The 24,061-nt window shown below is 43.0% G+C and overlaps 1 protein-coding gene across 6 annotated transcripts in view; it reads right to left on the reverse strand.

Moving 5' to 3' along the window:
* PLA2G4F (phospholipase A2 group IVF) overlaps positions 1-24,061 on the reverse strand; it is a 569,872-nt gene that overhangs the window by 391,012 nt on the left and 154,799 nt on the right. For all 6 annotated transcript variants that reach the window (XM_044271892.1, XM_044271895.1, XM_044271893.1 and 3 more), the window contains exons 12-13: positions 18,893-19,029; positions 7,016-7,238 (exon numbers count right to left, since the gene is read on the reverse strand). In XM_044271892.1, coding sequence (XP_044127827.1) covers positions 7,016-7,238; positions 18,893-19,029 — 360 coding nt within the window. The remainder of the gene's footprint in view (positions 1-7,015; positions 7,239-18,892; positions 19,030-24,061) is intronic.

Here is a 24,061-nt window from a genome sequence, read left to right on the forward strand (position 1 = left end):
ATATTAAATGTTACCATGTTTTTATTGATCATAACATGTAAACATTCACAGTGCAGGTGGAAAAAGTATGTGAACCCCTAGACTAATGCCATCTCCAAGAGCCAATTGGAGTGAGGTGTCAGCCAACTGGAGTCCAATCAATGAGATGAGATTGGAGGTGTTGGTTACAGTTACACTGCCCTATAAAAAAAACAAAAAAAGCTGTTCTGGGTTTGCTTTTCACAAGAAGCATTGCCTGATGTGAATGATGCCTCGCACAAAAGAGCTCTCAGAAGACCTACAATTAAGAATTGTTGACTTGCATAAAGCTGGAAAGGTATCTCCAAAAGCCTTGCTGCTCATCATTCCACATTAAGACAAATTGTCTGTAAATGGAGAAATTTCAGCACTGCTGCTACTCTCCCTAGGAGTGGTCGTCCTGTAAAGATGACTGCAAGAGCACAGCACAGACTGCTCAATGATGTGAAGAAGAATCCTAGAGTGTCAGCTAAAGACTTACAAAAGTCTCTGGCATATGCCAACATCCCTGTTAGCGAATCTACGATACGTAAAACACAAAACAAGAATGGATTTCTCGGAAGGATACCACAGAGGAAGCCACTGCTGTCTAAAAAAAACATTGCTGCACATTTACAGTTTGCACAAGAGCACCTGGATGTTCCACAGCAGTACTGGCAAAATATTTTGTGGACAGGTGAAACCAAAGTTGAGTTGTTTGGAAGAAACACACAACACTGTGTGTGGAGAAAAAGAGGCACAGCACACCAACATCAAAACCTCATCCCGACTGTGAAGTATGGTGGTGGGGGCATCATGGTTTGGGGCTGCTTTGCTACGTCAGGGCCTGGACGGATTGCTATCATCGAAGTAAAAATGAATTCCCAAGTTTATCAAGACATTTTGCAGGAGAACTTAAGGCCATCTGTTCACCAGCTGAAGTTCAACAGAAGATGGCTGTTGCAACAGGACAATGACCCAAAGCATAGAAGTAAATCAACAACAGAATGGCTTAAACAGATGAAAATACGTCTTCTGGAGTTGCCCAGTCAGAGTCCGGATCAACCTGATTGAGATGCTGTGGCATGACCTCAAAAAAGCGATTCACACCAGACATCACAAGAATATTGCTGAACTGAAACAGTTTTTTAAAGAGGAATGGTCAAGAACTACTCCTGACCATTGTGCACGTCTGATCTGCAACTACAGGAAACGTTTGGTAGAAATTATTGTTGCCAAAGGAGGTTCAACCAGTTATAAAATCTAAGGGTTCACATACTTTTTCCACCTGCACTGTGAATGTTTACATGGTGTGTTCAATAAAAAACATGGTTACATTTAATTCTTTGTGTGTTATTAGCTTCAGCAGACTGCGATTGTCTATTGTTGTGACTTGGATGAAGGTCAGATCAAATTTTATGACAAATTTATGCAGAAATCATATACTTTTTCTGGCAACTGTATCAAATCATTATGCATTGGACTTCATACTCTTGAATGTAGAATATCTACAGGGTAAATTATCTAATGTAACATTGGAGCTGGCGAGTGTTGAGCAACAATTGATCAATTTGTCACCAGCTGATGAGTATGGGAAATTTCATGACACATTTTCTAGTCAACTGCAAAGTTTACGCATTGATATGGAGGAGGGTAAACGCTTTAAGTGGAATCGTGATCTAGAGAACTATAAAAAAGGCAACATATATTCCTGGCAATCTGAAAACAAAAACACTCAGATCAATAAAGATACATGGAAAGGAAGGGAAAATAACCACTCAAGTTACTTCATCCACTGAACATTCTTTTTTAGGGGTGAAGGAAGTGGAGTCATCAGAAAACAACACATCAGGCGTGGGGGTCGTAGACACAGAAGGGGTCAAAAAGCTACGCAACAGCAAGCCGTGACTACCTGTACCGTCCAGGAAGAAATGACCGTTATTAATCTTTCAGCAAAGGACTTATCCGATTCACAAGTGAGTGTGCTCAGTAAAGGACTTTCTTTTTGCCCTAAAACAACTGCTAACTGGTTTGAACTTGAATTTGATTTACATGCTTTTTTTTGAGCCATTAAGTTGAAAGTCTGGTTTCACAATAGGGAACGGATCGACCATGCCAAGACTAGTGAGTTGTCTCTTGGCATGTTCGATCTCTCCCTTAAAAGAAACTTCAATTCTGTTATGAATGAACCTGCAATTGAGGCATATATGGCTGCTGTAAAGTCTGATATTCAGACACTTAGAGCGACATACTCTGAACAACCTTTTGGTCATCCCAATGTGACTGCTGATGAGATGGTGGCCCTTAATGAATTAAAACACGACCCCGAGCTTACAATTAAAGCCATTGATAAAGGCTGGCGCGGTGGTCGTGTTGGATACCCGTAAATACATTGCCGAAATTTTTAGGCAATTGGGTGACAACACCATCTACAGACACATTGACTAAGTTTAAGATTGCTGGGCTTATCAAGAATGTTTTAGTTGGGGCTTTGCAGGCTGGGGTCATAGATGAGGGACTTGTGGATTACCTTACTGTAACGCATCCGATCACCCCGGTGATCTATGTGTTGCCTAAATCCACAAGTCTCTCATTGACCCACCCGGACGCCCCATTGTATCGAGGTCTGACTCAATCTTTAGCCACATTGCCATTTTGTTAAGGAACCATGAACCAGACGTACAACAAGAGATAAGTGGAAATAAGAAGGCTTTATTGAAAATCAAGCTGTAAGGCAAAAGTCCAAACGGATGGCTAAACCGAAGCAGGGTCTTGCGAAGCCAGAGGTCAGGAACCAGAAGGGTAGTCAGACGAAGCCTGGATCAGGAACCAGCAGGGTAGTCAGACGAAGCCTGGATCAGGAACCAGCAGGGTAGTCAGACGAAGCCAGGATCAGGAACCAGAAGCAGCAGCAGTCTTAGAAGCATGTGAACACAGGAGGACCAAGCAAAGAACTGAAGCCACAGACCTCCTATATATATGAGCTAGGCATCCAGCTCCTCCCAGTGGGAAGGAGAAGCCGCAGGGTGGGAGGCTACAAGAAACCCAGAAACCAAGATGGCCGCCAGCACATGTCAAACGAAGGAGAACAGCAAGAAGGTAAGACCATGACACATTTTCCTTGATAAATTACTGCTAAGTTTTTCATGTGGAGGTAACTCCTACATACAGGACACAACTGATTTTTTGCTTAAATTGCAGAGGATCGATTTGGACGGTATGCAGGGGGTGACACTAGCATCTTTCGATGTCACCTACCTTTATACCTCGATTGATCATCAAAAGGGGCTACTTGCTGTTTCGTGCATGTCGGAGAAATCATCACTCACTGGTGAGGCTCAACAATTTATATTATCCCTCTTGGAGTTTGTTTTGAGGTTGAATTACTTCCTATTTCAGGATTCCTACTACATGCAAAAACAGGGCGTGGCCATGGGGTCCAATGTGGCCCCAACTTACGCCAATATTTTTATGCGTCGATTTAAGGAGGATGTCGTCTATGGAAGCCACAATTTCCAGAATGTCAGGGCGTGGTGGCGGTACATAGAGGACATCTTCCTCATCTGGACAAGTACAGTTGAACAACTTTGCAGCTTTGATATGTTTCTCAATGGGATTGACAGTGCTCTTCAATTCTCATTGGTACATTCCCATACTGAAATGCAATTCCTAGATACCAACGTGATCTTGAAAGAGGGCAGGTTGCACACTGAGCTGTTTACCAAGCCCACTGACAAGAACACGTTATTGACCTACAGTAGTAATCACACCAGACCAATGGTCAGATCTTTACCGTATTCACAGTTTCTAAGGGCTAGATGTATAATCTCAGACCCTAGTGTGTTCGATAAAACTTTGGACACACCTGTGAATAAATTCCACAGGCGGGGTTATCCAACCAAATTATTACAAGAAAAAAAGGAAATGGCTATGAAACTAAACAGGAATGATACTCTCATAATTAAGACATCATATTCCAAAGCGGTCAGGATTCCTTTTATCTCAACGCACTCTGAACAGAGCGTAGATATAGGGAATATTATTCGACGCCATTGGAATATATTGGGCGGTTGTCACAATACAATTGAGGAATTCCATTCTCCTCCATTGATGTCTTATCGCAGGTCCAGGAGAATAAGGGACCAATTGATTAAGGCTGATGTGGGGAAACTGAAAACAACTAGGCAGACAACATTGACCACAACTAGTGTAGGATGTTTCCCTTGCCTGACATGTGTCAATTGCAAATACATCATTAAAGGCAAAACTTTTGTACACCCTCAGACTGGTATCGCATATCAGATACAACATTATCTGACTTGCGATTCCAGCTATGTTATCTATGTTCTTATATGTCCATGTAATCTGGTGCATGTTGGTGAGACGACCACTGATTTCAAGACGCGTCTCAACAATCATCGATACACTATAAGGAAAAAACGAGTTTCAAAGCATTTTGTTGAGCCCAAACACACAGAGAGAGATATGAATTGCTGCATTATCTATTTTGTACCAATGCCCAGGAGAGGTGGTAATAGAACCAATTAAAAAAAGGGAATTACAGTGGATTCATACACTGAATTCTCTAAAACCGCATGGTCTAAACGTTGACTACAAAATTGGAGTGACATAGGATTGTGGCTAGCCCTCGTTCCATCTTTGATTTGTTGTACTGTCCCTGTGTATTTTTGTGATTTTTTTTGTATTGGACAAAGTATATGTTCTTTATGAATTTTCACTTTTTTAATACTTTTAATTTTTTATCACAGATGATATGCCACGGAGTATGGAGAGAGGAAGTTCGAGGCTACACCAAGGGATGGCGTGCAATCACGATTTACAATCAGTATAGGATGCTTGTCATTCAACGTTTATAATTTTTTTGGTCACATTCTGTTATACACATGGACGGTGGTTTTGAGTTGAGGAGAACCCTCTGTAAAGGTGGTGACAAGTGGGCTAGGATCATGAATACAGTGTGACCCTGCATTGATATGTGGGCTCGCAACTGATCAGTTGTCACGGATGGAGGCTCCATCTCTAACATGTTGTGGTAGCCTACATCTGATCCCGCATAGCCACCTGTTTCAATTTATTGCACGGATTTGTGTAACATTACCTTGATCCTGTGTCTATCAGATGGGACCGGCATTAATGCGCATGCGCCCGATACTCTATGTGTTATTCCCACACTCAAAATGGTTGACTCTACGTCAGGGTCACAGTGCGCAACTGCATGGTAACGAGGGCGGTGGAATTTGGAAATGAGAAACATATGTCATCCTGACATGCGCAGTTGCGCTTCAGGTACGCCGGACTGCACGCTACACTACTGATGGCAGCCATTAGCCTCATTACTCCTCCTTCACCCTCCGTTTGCAATATCATCCAGTAAGCACTCAGCACTTTACATTATTGATTGTATATGGCACTGATAATGACATTGATATTAAATTATATATACATATGGGGCCAGATTTATCATGACTGACAGCTGACTCCACTTTAACATATGGCTAAAGTCAGTTTTAGCCAAGTCAGATTTATGATCGGCCCTTTAAGACTGTAATAAATGTGGTTTGACGGTAGCAGTTTATCCGTCAGTAAGCAGCTTTACGAAAAAGTCGCAAGTTTTTATGAAAAAGTCACATGTTCTATTAAAAAGTCTCATAAGATAAGCATTGTCCTCAGTGGAGTGAAATTGCGACTTTTTTGCGACTTTTTAAATAGTCCCAATAGTAAATCTGTCTAGAGATTCATTTACATAAGAAAACACGCCCACTTTCAGAAAACCGACGAGCATAGTGCATTGCAGAAAAAAGTCACAAATTTGTGCACAGATTTTGCGTTTGGGACTTTTTGGGGGACTTTTTCACTACATTTTTCTGACCTGAGCGAATGATAAATCTGGCCCATGGAGTTTTTGCACATAGGATGTACTCCTTGATTGCACTTCAATCACTTATGTATGATATGATCATGAGATATTGGTAGTCTTGGTCACATTTTATTATTTTTTTGTTTCACTGTATTATATGATTGTTTGTAAATTGCTATGAATTGTTTTCACATTTTATGTAAATTGCTATGAATTGGCACACTGCTATATATACTTAGCACTTTGTCTGCATGCACTGCTTGAGAAAGGCTCCAGCATAGAGCCAAAACGTTGCATGTCCTGTTTGGGTAAATAAAGATTTTTTGTACTTTTTTATCTCATGGAGTGCTGCCCACTTTTTTGACTTTTATGCATTGGATTATTTGCTTATATCCATATTGGGCTAGTTGCACCCCCTTGTTTGCATTAGAGACGGTGCTGCCACTTTTTTCTTATATATATATATATATATATATTTTTTTTTTTTTTATGGGGTTGGGGCTTTACACTCAAGTCTTAATTATGGCACATTAGATGTACCACAATTATTGAGCGGTGCACGGCTCTTAATGTGGCGCATCTGTGGAGGTTTGTGCCCCGGAAAAGAAATCTGCACCAGCAAGGTTGCTGGTATAGATTTCAGGTATAATCCACAACTGTTTCCTGCCACAGAGTGCAATAAATGTGCTGATCTAGCTATATGTGGCCCCACATGACCTACTCACCTTTCCACTCCCCCCACTTTTTGGGAAATTAGCAAGCGGGGATCCAAACAAAAATTTTTTACAAGTGGATGTCAGTCTTCTGGCACAAAGGGTTTGATAAATGCCCCTTATAATATTGACCACAGTACATAAAGGGTTAACCAAACAGATTAGGTACTGTACTACCACCCGACTCACTCCCTTCCGCCATTGCTACAGGAAGTGAGCTGGGTGAGATGAGTAGAGTGGCATTTTCTATCAGGTAGTGAAAAGGCAGTGCTGTGAAGGAAAGCAGGAAGCAAGAATATTTAAAATATTTAAAACCAATGGAGATTTAAGTAGTGCAATTTGTTCCATGTACGCTTCTTAATTATGTTCAGAGTTATTTGCATTAAGTCACATTATATGTCCAATAATAAAATTCAGCATACTGTACCTTCTGGTGTAGAAAATATTCTAACACAAGACCCCACAAATCACTGAAATTGACTTTGTATCCGTCCTGCTCCAAGGCCATTAGCTCTTGTGTGCAATGTTTTATCCTTTCTGCAGAAAATGCCCCAGACTTGCTGGATGTCATAGATATTTCTGCCCTGTTTATTTGCTCCTTAAGATCTTTATTTGACCAATCAGGATCTTCATAAAGCATAGACATACACCTAATGTAAACAGTGTCATTAAAGATTAGTAAAACACAACTAGCATAATAAAGTGCAATAACAAATATTCCACACATTACATGTTCCAACTGTATAGCTTAAAGTTGTTTAATAAATAAATGGGGGTCATTTATTATACTAAAATACGCCTATATTAGGCGTATTTCAGGTGCAGATTGCAGCGCAATGGTTAGTTGTGCTGCAATCTATGACTTTTCCCTGTTCATGCCAGGTCTAAAATTGTGGGCATGGTGTCAGCAGTGAAGGGGACAGACCAGAAAGCCTGTCTCATTCATAATTTTCTATGCCTGTTTTAGGCGTAGAAAAAAGTCCAAATGTAAGACATTAAGGAAGTTGTTTTACATTTAGAACTGGCGGAGGATTCTCGGAAGTTATGAAGAGGCCGGTGCCTCTACAGAACTGCGGCTGGTCGAAGGCCAACTACAAGGCTTTATTAAGAACAGTGTCTAAAACGCCGGTCTTAATAAATGGGCCTCAATGTGTCAAAATTTTGTATTAAATCATTTGTGGTGGGGGAAGGGGACTTGGTAGGTGTTGATGCACTTGAGTGCAACCCCAATTCCCAAAAAGTTGGGACGCTTTGTAAACTTTAAGTACGTACAAATAAAAGAATGTGATGATGTGCAAATCTCATATAATCATATTTTATTCACAAAAGATTAGATGTTGAAAGTGAGATATTTTACCATTTCATAGAAGAAAAAAAACTCATATAGGGGCAGAGACAGGCCACTGTGTCCGATGGCAACACATTTCACCTGCTGTATATTAGGCTCCATAGCTGCTCTTTGTACCCCTGGAGAGTCCTACCCATATACCTGACATGGTAGAGGACTCCCTGACATTATCGGACCTGATAGTGAAGTGAAAATCGCAGAGAAGACTTCTGGCCCAGCTCTTTCTCCATAGTCCACAGACAACATTCAGATAGATCTTCTGCTCCATCCATGCGTGTATAGAGTACATCCTCCAGGGAGTCCCTTTATCTGCAACCATCTCCAAAAAGCAAATGACCAGCTAACAAGAAAAACCTGAGCCCGAATACAGCAAATTATCCCCACAGCGGGCATCTACCTCTCAAATAGGCTACTTTCACATCTGTGCTTTCCCTTTTTGCTATTGAGATCCATCATAGATGCCTATGGACATTTTATTATTTTAGTCTGTCATTAGTAATATTATGAATGCCTTTGTGAACATATACGGTACTTCCTGCATAAACGACAATATAGTTTCTTCTCCTGAGACTCCATCACAAATTTAAGAAAATTATGTTAATTCTGGGAAGGGATTTTAACTTGGTTCTAGACCTATCATAAGGCTCTTTGACTATAATTAGGTCCACCTCAGCTGTTCTCCTTCTATTACATAACAGGGAATTGCTTGATGTCTGGAGCGGCCTTCATGTTTTAAGACTCATTTTACATTTTTTTTTCCTCATTTATCTCATTCTAGGATAGATATGTTTTTGTTAGATCAGGATGGGTTGTAAATGTGTCGAGAACAGAGGTTGGAACCATAACATGGTCGGCTCATGTCCCTAAACTGATTGAAATGACAGATGGGCATTCTCCTCTATCTCTGGGGTGACTAAATGGATATATATTGTCTAATCCTGAATATCAGTATGCCTTGGAGACAAGATTTTGATATTAACCATCATTCTGTCTGTTATATCTGCCTGGGTTACCCTGGGTTTGTATAAAAGCATGTGTCCAGGCCAAAAAGAAATGTGACAAAGAATTCACAGTTCTCATAATGAGTATTTAGACTCTAGAGGCCAATAACAAAGCAAATCCCTCCTCAAGTTTGGAATCCATCCTGTTTAAAACTCAGACCTGAGATTTCATTTTGCTCAGAAATACGATTTTGTTTACAAGAACTTGCATATGAACTTTTATGCACATGATAATTATGCAGGGTCCCTACTGGCCGTGCAACTGTAGGGCTATAAGTCTAAAAGGAGGATACATTTTTAATTGGCAGGAAAGGGAACAAAATCTACCATCTTTAGAAAGTTGTAGAGGAATTTCAATTGTACTACCCCCCCCCCCCCCCTCTACAATTTATGGACAGACTGTTCTATTTACCAACCAACAGACCAGATATTTTGGTCTCTCTCAAAAACGTCAGGTTGAAATGGTTGAATTAGTGCAATCTGGAGTCTTTATGGCTCTCTATTTTTACTGATGAAGTCTCCTGAGCATCGTTGGCTTTGAAGCCCTTTAAATTCCCTGGCCCAGAATGGTTTTCAAATAGATATTCTTAAAAATAATTCTTAGGGCTCTTTCATATGATCGTGTCCCCTGCAGGAAGCCTGCTCCGTGTGAGAGAGGGATCATGCATTCTGGACTCTGCGTGATCTTTCTGTAATGGAATCATACTGACAGCATGCAAAGGCATTAATCAATCATGATAATGCCATGTGCTTCCTAAGTCCAGAACGCACAATCCCTCTCTCACATGGAGCGCGATTTCCGCAAGGCACACGCTTGTGTGAAAGATCCCTTATACAGCCCTTGACTTCCATGTTCAACAAGGCTATGGAATTGAGCTCACAGAAATGTTAGAAGCTCTTATAGTTACCTTACCTAAGCCTGGTACATATGCGGCCAATTTTTGTCCCCTCTCACATTTGAGCATAGACATCAAATTGTACATCAAAGTGTTATCTAACCTCATCTATAAAATAAACCTACTGTAATATCTCCTGAACAAGTATTATTTGTATCACAGATACATGCCCCTGATGGCACCAGAAGAGTCTTAGACATCATCTGAATCATTGAGGCCAGTTGGACACCTTCATTGCTGTTTTCTTTGTATGTTTGACTGGGTTCATGGAGGGGGGGGGGAGGGGGAGGGGGGAGAGGTTACATGCAGGCAATTCTAGATAAATTTGGCTTCCAAGGCCTCAAAGTCAGCTATCTTAGCTCTCTATTTGTCTCCCTTGGTGAGGGTATGTAGCCCTGATTGTTACTCATTACCCTTTAAAAATCACAAATGGGACTTACCAGGGGGGTGCTCTGTCACCCCTTATGTTCACCCTGGTAATGGAGCCTTTGGCAAAGATGATTTTGGCAGGTCCGCAGGACTACAGGATTGGCTTAATTTTAGCACTGTCCTCCCGCTAAACTCTTTACTACGGTAGCTATACAAAAGAATCTTACAGACTTAGGGAAGGTCTCTTATTATAAAATAAACTGCTCAAAGTCCCAAACATTGAGGACAAATACAGACTGCTCCACCAGAATAAATATTGAAAGATTGTTTCAATTCCATGTCACCACCAGACATCTGAGAAGCTCTGACAGACATTTTTCAGAACCTCCTCCTTGAGGTTCCTTTTGTTTTGCTTTCGGTTTCTCATCTCGTTAGCCTTTCTCAGCTGTCATGTAGGTGTACTGATTGCATCCCTTTAAATCCCTTCCCATACTGCATCACTTTGCGGTTTATACAACTGTGTGCATGCTGGATGCTACTACTGAGTCTTCTACAGATAAGTCTTGTTCATTCATTTGTATTTTCCTGTTTGCTGGATCCCAGGTGACCCTGACTCCCTCCGTATCAAGTGTAGGGAGCCGGTGGTCGTGTCCCCTCACTATTATAGGGTGTTCAGGTGTTATACAGTCGAGGTACGATGATATGCGATCATCTACCATTGAGATTTTTGCATAGGCTGAGCAGTTAGAGAGAGAGCCAGGTATGTTGCAGGGCTATCCCTTTGGTTCCTTAGTTTTGGATCCAGTCAGTCGGATCTTCATTTTGTGTCTTCTAGTTTTCTGTACACCTTCCGTGACATTCCACTTGAATTCATTGTTTAGAAATTACTTTGTTAAAGGGTTTCTACGACCAGAAATACTGTTATGTAGCTGGCTGACATTAGCAATGCTTTCTCCCTGCAGCAGTTTTGATAAAATAAGCACTTTTATAATATGCTAATTAGCCTCTAGGTGCTATGTGGGCATAAAATCAGCACCTAGAGGCTCCATCTACACACCCTTTATCCCACCCAGGTCCCCTGCCCGCCCTGCTCCTCTTGATTGATGCCACGGTTCATAGCATCGCTTACGAAATCCTGCGCCTTTCACTTCTGTATTCGGCGCAGGCACAGTGAGTGAAGGCCACTCTCCTGATGCCGGCTTCCTCACTGTGACGTAGTCGGCGCAGGCCCAGTGAGGAATCCAGCACCAGGAGCGCATCATTTACTCACTGCGCCTGCGCCGAATACAGAAGTGAACGGCGTGGGATTTCGTCAGCGATGCTGCGAACCGTGGTATCGATCAAGAGGAGCGGGGCGGGCAGAATAGGGGACCTGGGCGGGATAAAGGGTGAGTAGACGGAGCCTCTAGGTGCTGATTTTACGCCCACATAGCACCTAGAGGCTCATTAGCATATTATAAAAGTGCTTATTTTATCAAAGCGGCTGAAGGGACAAAAGGTAAAAAACATACTGTTATGTAGTGCTGACATTAGTGCATCGCTAATGTCAGTCAGCTACATAACAGTATTTCTGGTGGTAGAAACCCTTTTAGCCTGAGCTCTCAAACCTTTCCAAAAAAAAATGTAACTCCACTACTTAGCTATATCCCAAAACTACTTTATAGCTTTTGCAAACCTTTCACTTTATAGGTGGGTCATATAGCCACTATTTACTTCTCACACTGACTAAGCCGGTCGAGCCTAGGGGAATGGGAATCCTAAACCTTATGTATTATGACCATATGACCATAGTAGATTCCATTCGATAATGGACAGCCACACATAATAAAAAATATACTGCCATAGAACAGGTCAATTATAGATTTCCACTTATATCTCTGCTTCATTTGCTCAGCAATAAATCTACTCCATCTCCAACAAAATTGCCTAGCATTAAAGCTTCCATGCAGACCTTGGCCAGAATTTCTATCACATATGTTCAACGATGCTACCAATTTGGTTCCAATCTTGGCTCTACCTACGAGATAAACTCATTCATCTCTGACGTCAACATGTCCCTGTGAGAATCTCAGGGTATCATAGAAGTGGTAGACTTGTTTAATGGTAAGGTGCTGAGGGAATTTTCAGATCTTAAGTGTCAATATTATATTCCAGATAATTATTTTTTCAAATATATTAGCCTGCAACATTCCCTTAGATCTATAGGCATTCATGCTACCTCTTTCCCGAAGTGTCACTACCAGAGCTTTGAGACGTTCTCATAGCTCTGTTTCCACACCCCTGTGATGATGTCACTACTTGAGCTAGGAGGAGTTCTCTTCCCTGTTTCTCCGCCTCTGTAATGAGGTCTTTACTTTTGGTTTCCTTCCTCCCAGCTGTTCCTCCTGTGTTTGATTTCGCCGCCTTTAAATCACCCCTCCTCCTTTGTAGAGGTGCGGATTATACTCTTCATTTTGAGCTGTATCTCTTGCTTGAGTGTCTTCACCTGTGTTACTTCTCTTCACTGGATCTGTGTCCTACTGATGCAAGTACTTCGGATCTGTTTGCACTGCGGCTGCAGCACCTCAGTTGAGTGTACAGACATTGTGTTTATCTGTTCTTTGCTGACTGGATCCGAGGCGACCCCGGTTCCGTCCATATACTGAGCAGGGCACCGGTGGCCGTGCCCCTTCCACTATTGTAGGGCTTTCCGTGGTCTTCAGCCTTAGGTACGCGGGCATGTCTTGATCTACCATTCAGATCCGGACATGCGCATAGCAGCTTAGGGAGAGCTTTTAGGGTCTGGCAGGGGTCACCCTTATTCCTCCCTAGAGTGGGTCGTCAGTTGTTATTCTCTGTGCACACTCTTGTTGCTCATTTACAGCCGTGACATTATAATCCGCCAAACCGTCCTTTTTTGACATGTATCCGCTTTCTGACCTGGTTGACCGCATGCAGGGTTTTTCTTTGGAGGTAGCGGATCTCCGTCAATCTATGACTCAGCTTCAAGCTTTGGACTCTGCTCCAGCCCATGGAGTCTGTTGCGAGCCAAAGGTCTCACTTCCGGAGACGTTCTCCGGGGGCAGTGAGAATTTTGTTCGTTTCAGAGAGGCATGCAAACTCCATTTTTGCTTGTGTCCCCATTCCTCTGGTAATGAGGAACAGAGGGTGAGGATTGTCATCTCCCTGCTCAGGGGTAATGCTCAGACTTGGGCTTTTTCGTTGCCATCGGGGGATCCCTCCCTTCAATCCGTAGAAAGATTTTTTTTTTAGCCCTGGGGCAGATATATGATGACCCGGATCGTGTTGCTCTGGCTGAATCTAACTTACGTTTGTTATGCCAGGACAAACTGTCTGCTGAGCTTTATTGTTCTGAATTTCGGAGATGGGCAGCTGATAGAGGTTGGAATGATGCTGCACTCCGGAGTCAGTTCTCTCATGGTCTCTCAGAGAGATTGAAAGATGCGTTTGCTTTCCATGAGAGACCAACGTCCTTAGAGTCTGCCATGTCATTGGCAGTACGCCTTGACAGGCGTCTAAGAGAAAGAAACGAGACCTCTGTCCAGTCATTTTCAGTCTAGGGGCAGTGGTGCGGACTCATTTAGTGTGCAGGGGCCTCATCCTCTCTCGGTTCCCTCTGTGGAGGAGCCCATGCAGCTAGGTCGACTTGCCCCATATAAAGGAGGATTTAGTCCTCAGAGAATGGTGTGTTTTTGTTGTGGGGGCATAGGTCATTTGGCTAATGTTTGTCCGTCTACGAGATTCTTGAACTGTACTAAGAGTTATAATAAGAGAAAGACCTCAAAAAGTAAATCATCAAATTCTGCTTCATCTGCTACTTTGGGCAAAGTTGATGTAGGAATTGATGCTTTTCCTCTGACCTGCAGTTCCCGTTTTCTCCTTTCTGCCAGGGTAGCGCTAGTGAGCAAAGTCATTTCTTGTGAAATTTTTGTCGATAGTGGAGCGGCCGTCAATCTTATTGATACTCAATTTGTAGCCATGCATGGTTTTCAGGTTTGCACATTAGAAAAGGATATACCTGTTTTTTGCTATTGACTCTGCTCCACTCTCACAGAGATCCCTGAAGGGCATTGTTCACAATATCCGGTTAGCGATAGGTGACACTCATGTGGAGGATATATCTTGTTTTGTCCTTAACGGATTGCCTTCTCCTCTAGTTTTGGGGTTACCCTGGCTTATTAGACATAACCCCACTATTGATTGGCAAGGAAGGCAAATAATTGAGTGGAGTGAGTTTTGTAGAGAGAATTGTCTCACAGCGATTTTTGCAGAGGTGTCTACTAAAACGCTGCCATCATTTCTCTCTGAGTTCTCGGACGTGTTTTCCGAGAGCGGTGTTCAGGAGCTACCTCCTCACCGGGAGTTTGACTGTCCCATTAACCTCATTCCCGGCGCCAAACTGCCAAAAGCACGCCTCTACAACCTCTCACAACCGGAAAGAATCGCAATGCGAACTTATATTTCTAAGAGTCTCGATAAGGGGCATATTCGTCCCTCAAAATCTCCTGTTGCCGCTGGTTTTTTTTTTGTTAAAAAGAAAGATGGCTCTGAGACCTTGCCTAGATTTTAGGGAGCTGAACCGTATCACGATTCGCGATCCCTATCCTCTTCCTCTGATCCCGGACCTCTTCAACCAAATTGTTGGGGCCAAGGTTTTTTCCAAGTTGGACTTGAGAGGCGCATACAACCTGGTCAGGGTCAGAGAGGGGGATGAATGGAAAACGGCCTTTAATACCCCTAATGGGCATTTTGAGAATCTCGTTATGCCTTTCGGCCTGATGAATGCTCCGGCCGTCTTTCAGCATTTTGTTAACAGTATTTTCTACCAGTTTAATGGGGAAATTTGTATTGGTGCATCTTGATGATATTTTGATTTTTTTCCCCTGATGTTCAGACCCATCAGGATCATCTTTTTCAGGTTCTGCGGATTCTGCAGGAGAATAAATTGTACGCCAAGCTGGAGAAATATGTTTTTATGGTATCGGAGATTCAATTTCTGGGTTTTTTCCTCTCTGCTTCTGGTTTTCGCATAGATCCGGAGAAGGTCCGTGCTGTGCTGGAGTGGGAGCTTCCTGAGAATCAGAAGGCATTGATGCGCTTTCTGGGTTTTGCGAACTATTACAGAAAGTTCATTTTGAATTATTCCTCTGTTGTCAAACCCCTCACTGACATGACAAAAAAGGGGCGGATTTTTCCTCTTGGTCGGAGGAGGCGCTTGCAGCTTTTTCTAAGATTAAAAAGAGTTTTGCGTCTGCTCCCGTCTTGGTGCATCCCGATGTTTCCTTACCTTTTATTGTTGAAGTGGATGCTCCCGAGGTGGGTGTGGGTGCGGTTTTGTACCAGGGCCCTTCTCCTGCCAAGTGGCGACCCTGTGCTTTTTTCTCTAAAAAACTCTCCCCGGCAGAGAGAAACTATTATGTGAGGGATAGGGAGTTGCTGGCCATCAATTTGGCTTTCGAGGAGTGGCGCCATTGGTTGGAGGGAGCCAGGCACCCTATCACCGTGTTTACCGACCATAAGAATCTGGCGTACTTGGAGTCGGCCAGGCGCATGAATCCGAGACAGGCCAGATGGTCTCTCTTCTTCTCCAGATTCATTTTTGTTGTTACATTCTGCCCTGGGATCAAAAATGTGAAGGCTGATGCTCTCTCTCGCTGTTTTCTGGGAGGAGGAAACTCAGAGGACCCGGGTCCCATTTTGGCGGAGGGGGTGGTTGTTTCTGCCCTGTATTCTGATTTGGAGGCCGAGGTCCAGGCTGCCCAGACTGAGGTACCTCCCCGTTGTCCTCCTGGGAAGTTGTTTGTGCCTCCTGAGTTACGTCACAAACTCTTCAAGGAACATCATGATACCGTTCTTGCTGGTCACCCCGGGAGTAGAGCCACGGTAGATCTCATTGCTCTGAGATTTTGGTGGCCGTCTCTCCGTAAGTCGGTGGAGGGTTTTGTGGCTGCTTGTGAGACGTGCGCTCGCGCTAAGGTCCCTCGTTCTCGGCCTTCAGGTCCCCCTCTCCCGTTACCCATAACTTCCCATCCTTGGACACACCTCTCCATGGACTTTATCACGGATCTTCCTCGTTCCTCAGGGAAGTCGGTGATCCTGGTGGTGGTGGACCGTTTTAGCAAGATGGCTCATTTCGTACTCTTCCCTGGTTTACCCAGTGCTAAAACATTGGCGCAAGCTTTTGTCAACCATATTGTTAAATTACATGGCATTCCTTCGGATATTGTTTCCGATAGAGGCACGCAGATTGTGTCCAGATTCTGGAAGGCTTTCTGTTCTCGTCTGGGGGTTCGGCTGTCCTTCTCTTCTGCTTTTCACCCGCAGTCGAATGGTCAGACTGAGCGCGTCAACCAGAATCTGGAGACATATTTGCGCTGTTTTGTGGCAGAGAACCAGGAGGATTGGTGTTCATTTCTCCCTCTTGCCGAGTTTGCTCTGAACAACCGTCGTCAGGAATCTTCTGATAAGTCACCATTCTTCGGTGCATATGGGTTCCCTCCGCAGTTTGGGACATTCTCGGGAGGCGCTCCCTCTGGTTTGCCTGAGGAGGAGAGATTTTCCTTGTCTTTGTCTACCATTTGGCAAAAGATTCAGAGTAATCTTAGAAAGATGAGTGAGAAATATAAGCGTGTGGCTGATAAGAGACATATGCCTGGTCCGGACCTGAATGTGGGTGATCTAGTGTGGTTGTCTACAAAAAATATTAAACTGAAGGTTCCCTCCTGGAAATTGGGTCCCAAGTTCATTGGCCCTTATAAAATCTTGTCAGTCGTCAATCCTGTTGCCTTCCGTCTTGATCTTCCACGGGTTTGGAAGATACATAATGTGTTTCACGGGGCTCTTTTAAAACCATATGTCCAGCCCACGGTACCCTCCTCTTTGCCGCCTCCTCCGATTTTGGTTGATGGCAATCTGGAGTTTGAGGTTTCCAGAATTGTGGACTCTCGCATTGTCCGCGGTTCTCTTCAGTACCTCGTTCATTGGAGGGGTTATGGTCCTGAGGAGAGGATGTGGGTTTCGGTGTCGGACATTAAAGCCACTCGCCTCGTCAGGGCATTTCATAGGGCTCATCCTGAGAAGGTGGGTCCTGGGTGTCCGGAGTCCACCCGTAGAGGGGGGGTACTGTCACTACCAGAGCTTTGAGACGTTCTCATAGCTCTGTTTCCACACCCCTAGGATGATGTCACTACTTGAGCTAGGAGGAGTTCTCTTCCCTGTTTCTCCGTCTCTGTAATGAGGTCTTTACTTTTGGTTTCCTTCCTCCCAGCTGTTCCTCCTGTGTTTGATTTTGCTGCCTTTAAATCACCCCTCCTCCTTTGTAGAGGTGCGGATTATACTCTTCATTTTGAGCTGTATCTCTTGCTTGAGTGTCTTCACTGTGTTACTTCTCTTCACTGGATCTGTGTCCTGCTGATGAGAGTACTTCGGATCTGTTTACACTGCGGCTGCAGCACCTCAGTTAAGTGTACAGACATTGTGTTTATCTGTTCTTTGCTGACTGGATCCGAGGCGACCTCGGTTCCGTCCATATACTGAGCAGGGCACCGGTGGCCGTGCCCCTTTCACTATTGTAGGGCTTTCCGTGGTCTTCAGCCTTAGGTACGCGGGCATGTCTTGATCTACCATTCGGATCCGGACATGCGCATAGCAGCTTAGGTAGAGCTTTTAGGGTCTGGCAGGGGTCACCCTTATTCCTCCCTAGAGTGGGTCCGTCAGTTGTTATTCTCTGTGTACACTCTTGTTGCTCATTTACAGCTGTGACACGAAGGTGGCATATAATTTTTACTCTCTGTCTCTTAGGGTGATGGGGGTATCTCTGTCTTCTTCATATATTATCCCAAAATCTCCACTAGGAGACTTCAAGAAAAGATCTTTCTGCAGTGGTACTCGCTGCCCATCTAGCCATTAGCAGAAAATGGAAACTATCATTCCCCCAACCTTTCAGAATGTTATACAGTTCTTATCATATACACACACGTTGGAACTTCTTTACTCTGCCAGGTAACAAAGCAGGAAATGAGTCCCATCAACATGGCTCCCATGGGCTCTTTTTAAAGGTCTTGCCTGTCCTTGACATGGACTAAAACACTACATTATAGCAATCTGATAAGGGTCTTCTCTGTAGGCTTTGAGCCTACAGATTCTGAGTCGTACAGTGGCTATACATTTAAAGGATACCTACCTACATGTCTTCTGTTTGTTTTCCTTTCTACTAGTTACTAGTAACCTGATATGTATCTTAATTAAGATGTATCAATTGTACTTCTATAATAATTACCTTGTTTCGGCTGTCGTGTTGTATTTCTAGCTATTGATATTTTGAATTGAAATTAATAAAAATCTATTTAAAAAAAAAACTTAAGAAAAAAAACTGGGTGGTAGCAATGCATCGAAACAAAGTTGGGACAGGGCCATGACTACCATTATGTAGCATCCTCTTTTAACAACAGTCTGTTAACATCTGCTAAGTGAGGAGACCAATTGCTGGAGAGTGTTGTCCCATTCTTGTCTGATGTAGGATTCTAGTGGGTCAATAGTCCTGGGTCTTCTTTCACAGATTTTTCCGTTGACATGGTCAGCACATGGACATGAATCACTAGTGTGAATAAGTCGTTTTTGCAACTCTTTCACTGATTCTATAAACTATATTTAGAGAGCACCCATTTAAATAAAAATATGTTCAGAATTACCAAGTTGATCCAGACACCCCAGATAAGTAAGTGATGCTATCCAGTAACTTCAGATCTTGAAGGCCTTGTAGACTACCGTAGAATGAAGTCATTGCTCTCGCTCCTCCACCAGAACCTAGAACTGCAGCTACAGGAACCTGTAAAAAAAATAAAAAAAGCTAAATTGTTTATGAATGATTCTGCTCTATACACTCTCCTGCAGTTTTGCATGTGTGGATTGTAAAAGTAAATTAATATAATAAAATATTTTAAGATTATGTGAACTAATTTCTGTGTTGGCCAATAGTTAGTACTGTAGTTGTACTTTTATTGCAGCCACAGAAAGTGGTGTTTTTAAAAACCTAATATTCATGGAAAACCATATTTAAAAAAAATAATTGACTGTTCAGTAGTAAAAATTAAATACAAAATATTGTCCTTCAGGAGTCAGCACACAAGATTAAAATGCTTGAATGAGGGGATAGGCTCATATCAAAAGTGTGTAAATGGTTGACAAACATATAAGGCTACTTTCACACTTGCGTTCACAGCGGATCCGTCTGAGACGGATCCGCTCATATAATGCAGACGGTGGATCCGTTCAGAACGGATACGTCTGCATTATATTGTAAAAAAAATTCTAAGTGTGAAAGTAGCCTGAACGGATCCATCCAGACTTTTACATTGAAAGTCAATGGGGGACGGATCCGTTTGAAGATTGAGCCATATTGTGTCATCTTCAAACGGATCCGTCCCCATTGACTTACATTGTAAGTCTGGACGGATCCGCTTGCCTCCGCACCGCCAGGCGGACACCTGAACGCTGCAAGCAGCGTTCAGGTGTCCGCCTGCTGAGCGGAGGCTGGAAGCTGCCAGACTGATGCATTCTGAGCGGATCCGCGTCCACTCAGAATGCATTAAGGCTGGACGGATGCGTTCGGGGCCGCTTGTGAGCCCCTTCAAACGGAGCTCACAAGCGGACACCCGAACGCTAGTGTGAAAGTAGCCTAACTGATTAAAATACCTGCAGAGTTAAATAGCAGTGCATTGCTGATAAAGCAGTGCATAATTCGGCAGATATTTGTGAGAGCTAGGTGTAAAACAATGTAGCCACTTTTCTCTGTCTTTTTTTCCCTCAATCTCCACTTTAGGACCACCCACCTAGTATTACTTCTTAATTTTGTCCCTATTCATTAACAAATTTCTTGGACACCTTAGCTACCGTAGTTTTCCATTTTATTTTATTTTGTTTTTTTTACATTCCATAGGAGGGTTTCCTATTAAAATTCAAGTTGTCAACCAGGTGTCCCTGGTGAAGGTATGAGTATTGAACACTTCTTTGGAGGTGTGGCGGATATGACATATTCATATACATCATGTTATAAAGGTAGGCGTCCCTCTATTTCATGCAAGCCATTTAGTTCTAGTAGGAAGTGTCCCTGTTCTAGTAACAGTCAAGGTATATTGTATAGTTGTTTATATATAATACTTGTTCTGCAGATGACCTACATTCTTTCATGGTGTTCAGAACACTGCTTCTGGTTTGGCATGACAGGAAGTTATTCTGTTATGGATTGTGCATCACATCCTGTCTCGCCTGATACAATTTTATTTTCAAAGATAACCGCAGATAAACCAGGTATTCTCTGTATTTTTCTTTTCTTTTGTTTTCAAATAGAAGCAAAGTAACATACGGCAGTACGTGTGAACGTTTTCAGCTATGCAAAGCCTTCCTCAGACACTGTGCCGCAGTAGATGTAGTTGCAGTAAGGGTACTTTCACACTAGCGTTTTTCTTTTCCGGCGCCGAGTTCCGTCCTAGGGGCTCAAATCCGGAAAAGAACTGATCAGTTTTATCCTAATGCATTCTGAATGGAGAGTCAGTCCTTCAGGATGCATCAGGATGTCTTCAGTTCAGTCTTTTTGACTGATCAGGCTTTTCAGAAAAACGTAGCATGCAGTATTTTTACCTCCGGCCAAAAAGCCTGAACACTTTGACTGAATCAGGCTTTTTTCCCATTGACTTGCATTAACGCCGGATCCGGCCCCGTGTGTTCAGTCAAAACGGATCCGGCTTTTGCATGTTAAACCCGAAAAATTTGAAAAAAAAGTTAAAGTCCATAAATGGCGGATCCGTTTTTTCCAATGCATTTTTCCATTGTGATCGAAAGCCTGATCAGGATTCAAATGTAATCCGTTTTCACACGTTTTTCCGGATCCGGCGGGCAGTTCCAGTGTCGGAATTGAACGCCGGATTAAAACAACGCTAGTGTGAAAGTAGCCTAAAGAAGGTAGTGATAATACATTTTACATCACTTTGAACTATCTTGGATCCCTATTTTTGACATTGATGACACCATCTGCATCGCTTCTGAATCAGATTTTGGTACTCTTTGTTTATGTAAAAAAATGTCATCCTCTTGAGAGATGAGGGAATCCATTCTAAACAAATTGGATTAGTCACAAAGTTTACAAAAATTCTTCTTCCTTACAAATCCAAAGCTCGCCCATTTCCTTCAGACAAATTGTGCAAAATGGTGCTTGCCATTTTACATTTAAAATTCAGCGCACTAGAGAAACAGGGCAGAGAGGATGAAGATAGAAGACAGGTGCGCAAATATTGTATTACAGTGCATCAATAGAAGTGTACAGTTCAGTCGCACTCAGTTGACATCCAATTAGAGTAGGCCTCTACCCCCCCCCCCCCCAAAAAAAATAAAATAAAATAAAAAGATTGATTGCAATTTTTCTACCTCTAAGGCTGAGTTCACACGGGCGTGACGTTTTAGCTCAGGATGCGTTCAGGTAAAAACGTGCGATTTTTGTTTAAAAGCAAGTCAGTTTTCACAGCGATTGCGTTCAGTGTTTGCGTTATTTCCGCGCGGATAGCATCCGGATGACATGCGTTATTAACGTGCGTGAAAAAAAACGCAAACATCCTGTTGAGTCACATGTTCACTTGAGACACAATATAAACACACCCAACATGCTCTTCAGTTTGTGGCAGCTCCATTTTGTGTGGCTCTATATCTGAAGTGTGTTGATTCTATTTTGAGGTGTTCCTTTTGTAAGCAGGATGTCGTCTTTGCCCGCATCAACTCCTGATCTTGTGCTTTTGCACTGGCTGGTATTTCGTTGTTTCGGAGAGCGGAGAGAAATGCTTGAGGAGGAACCGCGGAGGACAAGGATGTGGGTTCACCCAATAATTGCACAGAGGGCTGTCAAAGGGCAGTTTCTAACTATGTATGCTGACCTCCGTGCGCACCCTGCCAAATTTTTTCGTTATTGCCGCATGTCCATCCCTACATTTGATCTGCTTTTGGGGGAGTTGAGGCCTGGCCTAACCTTCATGAATACCAACATGCAGTGTTGTGTTTCAGCTGAGGAACGGCTAATTATAACCCTGAGGTATGTTAAATTTTTTGCAGTCAGGATAAAAACCATGTATTTTATGTTCGATATATAGCTGATTGTAAGCTGCATGATAGCATGACAAATGTGATGGTGATAGTGTTGTAAACTTTATTTTATTTATTTTTTTCACAGATTTTTGTCAACAGGAAACTCATTTGCCTCCTTACATTTTGAATTCCGCATGGGGACCTCCACAATATCAGGAATAGTGCGGGCTACCTGTGCCACCATGTGGTTGCGACTGCGAGCTGCTGTGCTGCCACAACCAACAAGGCAGCAGTGGCTTCAGATTGCACAGGGCTTCCAGGATAGGGCACAATTCCCTAATTGTATTGGTGCCCTTGATGGCAAGCATATACGGGTGAAGAAGCCACCGAGCTCAGGGTCCCGATTCTATAATTATAAACAGTTTTTCTCGGTAGTTTTGTTGGCCTTGGCTGACACAAACTACCGGTTTATAATTGTAGATATCGGGGCCTATGGAAGTTCGGCAGATGCTCGCATCTTCCGGGCTTCCAGAATGGGTCGGTGGCTTCAGTCCAACCAACTGGACCTTCCCCAGCCAGCTCCTCTTCCTGGCTCTTCTGGCCCACCAGCGCCATATGTTATAGTTGGTGATGAGGCTTTTGCTCTATCGCCAAACCTGATGCGTCCTTTCCCTAGGAGAGGATTAAATCAGGAAAGGCGCACATTCAATTTTCGTTTAAGCAGGGCCCGAAGATATGTTGAGTGTGCCTTTGGAATTTTAGCTAGCAAATGGCGTATTTTTCATTCTGCTATTCAGCTTGCCCCTGAGAATGTAAACAATGTTATTAAAGCGTGTGTACTGCTCCATAATTTCACTCGCATGCATGACTCCAGTCCAGATGACGATGCAGAGGTGTTGACTTCAGCAGCCCATGGAGACCCTTCTCTACTTGGAAGAGCAGCTTCAGCAGGACTGAGAGTCAGAGAATTATTTTCGGACTATTTCATGTCTCCTGCTGGGTCATTTACATTTAATCAACAACCGTTCTCATCTGGCCAAAGATAATATTGTTTTCATACAGTGAAGATGACTATACATTGTATGTATCCTGGATGGATGTGTTTTTTTTTTGTTTTTTTTAAATAAAAGTTAGGGACTCGCAAAAATATGAGGACCCTTGACGTGGGTTGCGAGCTTCCATAATTCACGTGCATAACTAATTATTTTAAATGCATGTGAAATATCAACTAATCCCTCATAATGTCATTTTTTCTGTACTGCGTATTGTACTAGTAATAAAAAATAAAGTCAAATTGGTTTGAAATGTTTTGCTTTTTACTGAAAAAATAATATCAACAAAAATTGTCATATTTGACATAAATAATAAAATTTTGAACAATAACAAACTTCCATCAGTTTACAAATTGTAGTAACGTGATGGTGTGGGGGGGTTAACTTCTGATTGAGAGGGCTGGTAACTGCCCTGAGAAGAGGGGGCAAAGTGCTGGGGTGGAGCAGCCTGAACTGCGGAGGGTGCAGGTTGAGCATATGATGCCTCATTACTGTATACAGGACCATATTGTTGGGGTGGAGGGAGGTATGGTTGGCGAGGAGGAGGAGGAGGGTAGTGGGGTGGCCTGTTGGGAAACATAGATGGAGGCCTAGATGGTGGCCCATGGATACTCCCATATAGGCGCCAATTTTCTAGCGCAACAAATATTTCTGTTGGATCTTTGGGCGGTATGGCTGCCTCAAGGAGGATCCCAATGGCGCCTTGGGTCCACAGATAAAGATCCTCCGGAACTTTTT

The sequence above is a fragment of the Bufo gargarizans genome, chromosome 11 (assembly GCF_014858855.1).
Source record: "Bufo gargarizans isolate SCDJY-AF-19 chromosome 11, ASM1485885v1, whole genome shotgun sequence".
In the NCBI taxonomy this organism is placed as follows: domain Eukaryota; kingdom Metazoa; phylum Chordata; class Amphibia; order Anura; family Bufonidae; genus Bufo; species Bufo gargarizans.